At 45.7% G+C, this 6,518-nt stretch overlaps 1 protein-coding gene across 1 annotated transcript in view; it reads left to right on the top strand.

Moving 5' to 3' along the window:
- Window positions 1-5,628, top strand: part of Ankrd46 (ankyrin repeat domain 46) — a 25,501-nt gene extending 19,873 nt beyond the window's left edge. The window contains exon 5 of the mRNA XM_021217017.2: window positions 4,661-5,628. Within this exon, the coding sequence (XP_021072676.1) occupies window positions 4,661-4,877 (217 nt within the window). The 3' untranslated portion in view covers window positions 4,878-5,628. The remainder of the gene's footprint in view (window positions 1-4,660) is intronic.
- The last annotated feature ends 890 nt before the right edge of the window (window positions 5,629-6,518 follow it).

Here is a 6,518-nt window from a genome sequence, read left to right as displayed (position 1 = left end):
ATTCCTGGGATGAAGCCTACTTGGTCATGATGAATGATCATTTTGATGTGTTCTTGGATTCGGTTTGCGAGGATTTTATTGAGTATTTTTGCATCAATAAGAATGGATTTATTAAAGACAGAAGTTGGGTTGCACCAGAGACAGCAAATGCATTCCAGGGGGAGGTGCTGGAGTGCTAGGAAATCCGCAGGAGGAGGAAGACTCATAAGCAGACACAGTCACCGAGTCTCACGCCTGCAGTACTGGGCCTCAGGGATGAGCAAGAAGAGAATGTCCACAAATTCTAAGCCAGCCTGGGCTACATAGTGAGACCCTGGTTATGGGGGTCTCTATCATACACAAGTGCTCCTGACTCAAGCAAAGGAGAAAAAGTAGTGTTGACACGAGTGGGAAGCTCTGTGTAATTGGAGCTCAGGTGTGGGACTGGCCAGGTCTTCATGTGTGACTGCTCCTCCCCGTCACCTAGCTGGGTGGGGAGCACAGGCGAGGTCAGTCAGAGTCGGCAGAGTGCTCTGCTCTGCCCGGATGGCAGGGAGTCTGTGGTCCTTGGGGTCCCAGCTTTGCAGCTGTTAGCGGACCGTCCAGGCCTCTGGGCTCCATACACCGTCTGGATCACCGGGGTCTGCCCTTCCCAGCCCAGCTCTGTGATGCCAGCTTCCTTCCTCTGCTGGCTATGGCTCCACGCCCTTTGTCAGTTGCAAGCACTTCCTGTTTTCCTAAGGGAGTTCAAAGATTTTTGCTGTGAACTGGTGATGCTCCTGAGTTTTCCAGAGGCTGACAAGTAGGCAAAGTAACAGGCTCAGACACACGCGTGGGCAACCCTCTCCTTCACCTCCGCGGGGGTTCAGAGTCTGTGTGCCAAGGGCAGGCAACAGTGCTTAACTCTGCCTCTGCTAAGTAATGGGAAACATATTTTCTTCTTTCTATAACATAATAGATTATTGTAAGCTTCTTAAAGATGTATGTGTGTTTGTGTGTCTGTCTGACTGTGTGTATTTGTGTACACTGATTGTGCATCTGTGCACTACTAGAGAGGTCAGAAGAGTTTTCTGGTGCCCATCAACCACTCTCCACCCATTCTTTGGAGGCAGGGTTTTATCCTGAACACAGGCCTATGTTTTTTCCACTTCTTCCCCTCCCTAGGAGCTGGCGTTATCAGACCTGTGGGGCGCCTGGCCTGTTATGTCAGTGCGGGGGTTTGAGCTTCACTCCTCAAGATGGCACGAAAATGCTCCTAACTGCTATTTGTTTTTCCAGCCCCAGTCTTCTCGTGAATGCACGTGTTTCTTGGTGCATTCTGGAGGGCTCACTGGATCCCACCCAGTAGGTCTCCTTCTCAGAAATACGTTTGGACTGTATTTACCTGTCACAATTACTAATTAACTAAGTCATGAGTAGTTGGTATATTTTGGTAGCAATGTGGACTTCTGCTTTCTTTTGCCCACATTGGCCTCTGTGGACACTGAAGTGTCTGGATGTCCTACCTGCTGTCCTACCTGCTCCTGCCCCCAATGCCACAGTAGCCGGGATTAAATTCCACTTAAAATCAACGTTATAAAAGTGCAAATCAAGCCACAGTGGACTCGCCCTTACCTCTGAGGGCAGGTGTACCCAGGCAGGTAGGCCATCACTACTGTTGTTGAGGTTGTGGGGGAAATGGACTCCTGAAGCCAGCATACAGAGTTACTATGTGAACCCGCAGTCCCACGCCTAGGTACGTACTAAATGTCCATCCACTAAGGAAAGAATAAGCATTACCTGTTTACCCAAAGGAATACTACTCTGCTGTAAAAGCTAATAAAATATTGATAGATGCTTCAGTCGGGATAAATATTGATAAAATGCTGTATGGAAAAAGCAGGCATTAAAGGACACATACTATTTATTCTGTTGGTATGAAATGCCCAAACAGGGAAATTCATAGGAACAAAGTAGATTGTGGGTCCCTAGGATCTGAGAGGACAATGAGGGTGACTAATGAGTACAGAGTTCGAGACAAGCGCTGATGACATATTGGGAATTACGTAGTAGAAACAGTTCACACCTTTGAAAGTCCACTAAGTTCAGCCAGCAGGGCACATGGCTCTGATCCCAGCACTGGAAGGCAGAGGCAGGAGGATCTCTGTGAGTTCCAGGCCACCCAGGGCTATACAGTGAGACATAAACGATGAACTTTTTAGCACAAATCATAGCAATATACAAGTAGAGGGAAATTCAGCGGGTTCAGTAGGAGGTGGCATTATAGCTTAACTGTGACCACCTTCCAAGCAGTGTGTTTGCAATGTATTTTCCATAGGGTTCTGTGAGGCATAGGTTAGCTTGTGTAGGACTCAAAAAAATCAGGTTGATGAAAAGTATTTATTCATCTGCATATTATTCTAAGTTCAGGTTTATTCTCTTAAAAATACTTGTTTTATGTGTATGGATGTTTTGCCTGCATGTATGTGTATGCATCACATATGTGAATTTCCAACAGAGGCCAGAAGAGGGCATCAGATCCCCTGAAACTGAAGGTACATATAGTTGTGAGCTGCCTTGATGGTGCTAGGATTCAAGCCTAGGTCCTCTGGAAGAACCCTTAACCACTGAGCCATCTCTCCAGCCCTCAACTGTATTGTTGTTATGACAATTGGATGACAGAAACAGTGCTGCTGAGTGTTTAAAAAAGGCTAAGCCAGGTGTGGTGGCCCATGCTTGAAATCCCAGCAGTGGGAGACAGAAGCAAGAAGCCACAAGTCTGAGGGTAGCCTGGTCTACATGGTGAGTTTGAGGCTGGTCCAATAAGACCTTATCTCTCTCTCCATATATATATATATGGATTGTGTATGTATATACATATACACACACATATATACATATATATACATATATATACATATGTATATATATGTATGTCAAGGCTTCGAGGCATTGCTGCGTGCTGGTTTTGTTCTGTGCCATTGTCTGGGAGAAAGGAAAGGAAGGGGTTGTGATGGTAGTGAGCTTCCGTGACCAGTGGACAGCTCATACATGTGACCATGGTCTTCATGGCTCTAGGCCGCATGTTGTAACATAGCTGAGTGCACCCTGTAAATGTTCAGTCTACCACAGAGTGACCTTCACACCCCAAAGATAGAGCCCCTGTTTTCTCTCTGGTATTCACACTGCTCATGAAAGGGTCATGAACACTTGAGTCTGTTTGTAGACTATTCACATTACCATTTTAAACATTTAAAAATTTAACATTTAATTTAAACATTTAACATTTTAAAATGTTCAAAATGAAAATTCACAATTTGATGCTTTGTGTTCATAAAAATAACAAAATCAGTAAATTAGATAATAAACAAGTATAGTATGTGGATGTGAAGGTTGAAAGGGATTTATCTTAATTTAATAGTTTTCAGCTAGGCTCAGTCTTCTTGCCAAAGAAAAATAAACTCATTTCCTGTTGAGGTATAAGAGAGATAAAGTTAGTAGAAGAAATCCGGGGACACACACACACACACATACACACACACACACACACACACACACACACACACACACACACACCAATGTTCCCAATGCTCAGGAGGCTGAGGCAATATTGAGAGTTCAAGGCAAGCCTCAGCTACAAAATGAGTCCTAGGCCAGGCAGGGCTGCATAGTAAGACCCTGTGAATGAACGAATGCATGCATGAATGAATGAATGAATGAATGAATGAGTGAAGAGCAAATGAACAGTGGGGAAAGCTGATGACAGTTCCTGGTCAGCACGATGGCTCAGTGGGTAAGAGCATTGCCATGAGAGCCTGAGTCGGAGGGAGAGAAATGAGTCTCTGATGCTGCCTTCTGACCTCACATGGCATCGCGTGTGTCTGTGTGCAAGTGCACAGAAGATAATTAAAGACTTTTTAAGACCGTCTACGTGTACTGGAGGCTGAGCAGTAAGCTTCCATTACTAGATTTTATTTAGAGAGCTAAATTAAGACTAACTAAATTAAGAGAGAAATTCCCTCTTCTAAAGTTTTAGATTTTATTTCATGTGTTTGAGTGTTTATCCTCACGTGTGTATATGTGTGCTGCATGTGGCTGGTACCTATAGAAACCGCAAGAGGTGTCTGGTCCCTGGAACTGGAGTTATGGTGAGTGTGTCCTGCCATGTGGGTGCTGGAAGTTAGCCAGGTCCTCTGCAAGAGCAGCTAGTACTCTTATCTGCTGAGCCATCTCCAGCCCCTCTGCTTGACTCTTGTAAATGTAAAACAAAATATGTTTTGGTTAATGTCTTGATGGAGACAAGGAATTTGACCTATTTTAAGATCTCTGCTTGGGGCACCTTTAAAAACAATGTTTGCAATGCATTTTTTGACAATCTTGTATATGTGTACAGTGTACCCTGATGGGGTTCACCCAGCTTACCCCTCCCGCGTCCCCAGACACTTACTGGGACTTCCTGATAGGATCTTAATTTGCCTGCTAGATAGTAAGCCAGGGACCTAATTGGAGCAGTATGTGGTTTAGGGCTGTGCGGATCCCCAGGAGTACATAAGCAGTCCACCCCTGGGCAGCGTGCCTCTGTAGCGAGTTCCCCAGGGCTGCAGCAGAGTCCCTCCCTTCCTTCGCACAGCCACTTGTCTTGTGTCATGCCTTCTGGTGGAGTGTGTTTTCACGCCCCTTTCTTTCTTTGCTCCTCCCACAGTGCCATGGAAAGCCATTCTCTGCTCAACCCCAACCTCCAGCAAGGCGAAGGTGTCCTGTCCAGCTTCCGGACCACGTGGCAGGAGTTTGTGGAGGACCTGGGTTTCTGGAGGGTCTTGCTGTTGATCTTGGTCATTGCTTTGCTGTCTCTGGGCATTGCCTACTACGTGAGTGGGGTGTTGCCCTTTGTGGATAACCAGCCTGAGCTGGTGCATTGAGGGCTTTCAGAGATAGGCAAGGGGCCGGTCAGTATAGCTTTTCAGTTCTTAGACTATTTCTTAGGCGAGGCAGTGAGGCCTGTCTGTGTTTAGGATTTGTATTGACCGTGATCCTTACAGAGGAGTGATGTGCCCTACTGAACTTTGTCCTGTCGTTGGTTGCACTCATCCTCAGCTACCCTCTGATGCAGCCTGTGGCTGAGGAAGGCATCTCCAGGCTTGTGTGATCCAAGTGCGGTGATGACCAGGTGGACACTCAAGGCAGAGGCTCGGGAGGTCTCACAGTGGGGTCCGGACCCTGATGGAGAAGCAGTGACACAGTGGAGTCCCGACCCTGATGGAGGAGCAGGGACCAGAAAGCAGAATGCTTTTCTAGGATTCCATTTGCCAGTGGCTTTGTTTTCTCTCATTTGTTCCTTTTGCAATAGTTGCATTCTGTTTTTATTTACTTTCCTGGCAAGAGGAGGGAGCGAAAACTTTCAACTTGAATTTTAATTACTTTTACAATCTATACGACAAAGTAGAACTGTTAGGAATTTTGACTTTAAAAGTATGTAGTCAGACAGTAGACAGGGTTAGAAAGCTAACCGTCTTCTCTCTGACGTGATGGACCTGATCGGGGTTTAGTTGCCACGGAGCGATTTTGATTCAGTCTAAACTGATTGTTTGCACTGTCTGAAAACCAACTTTTTATGAGTTCAGCTCACTCTTCAATCTCCTCCCATTTTTACTTTTGAGATGTCCCATTTAGGGAACCTCCAGGAAATTCTTTGTAGTGAATAGTCGTTAGAGAGTCCCCTCCTTCACTGTCACCACACTCAGGAGTGCCACCGAGACAGTCTGTAAGGCAGCTGTGTCATGAGGCTCACCACAGTTAACCATTGGTCTGAACGAGCACATTGAGGTCCGCAGGAGTCCAGTGTGGAGGGGAGGGGGATTTCTGAGTACAGAGACCTGGACAGTGCTCCGCTGCTGCTATGATGTCGTCCCCTGTGTACAGGAGCGTTCACACAATGATTAGGAATCTGGGCCCTACATCACAGCTTCTCAGTGTCTCTGAAAGCCCTCTTTGCTTCTGTGGTATAGAAATCATGTTTCTTACGATATTACAGAGCACGGAGGTTTACAAATTGAGTACAATTTGAAACTTGCAGTGAAGAGCTAAGGGTTCTCTTTTCTCTGGCAAAGGCACCCCGCCCACCTGTCTGGGTAGAGTGGCCCCTCTGCGAGTGGTACCTTCTCCTCTGCTTTCGGATCTGTAGCACTGACACTTTGTTCAGGTGGCTTTATCCTGTCTGAAGGGACTGTTTTACAGCTCTTCACTGGTATTTCAGAATCAGCTTGCAGTGTCTTGCTTTTAACTAATCATGTTTGGTAGACGCAGGCTTTTGTTTTTGCATGGAGAACACTAGCATTCAAGTTCAAAGCATGTTCAGAATGAATGCTTGGGAATTAGTTTCCCCTCTGTATGTCAGAATATATGTAATATGTAAATATTTTGCCTCTACGATCCCTGCTTCCTGTCCAGTGTTGGTTTCTGTGCATCATATACTCCACACTATGCATTTAACTGCTTCCAATAAATGCATTTATAAATCCTTCGTCATCGGCCATTTTCTTAGTGTATCAAATTTCAAGAGT

This window comes from Mus pahari, chromosome 17 (assembly GCF_900095145.1).
Source record: "Mus pahari chromosome 17, PAHARI_EIJ_v1.1, whole genome shotgun sequence".
Classification (NCBI taxonomy): domain Eukaryota; kingdom Metazoa; phylum Chordata; class Mammalia; order Rodentia; family Muridae; genus Mus; species Mus pahari.
This window is presented reverse-complemented; position numbering and strand designations above follow the sequence as displayed.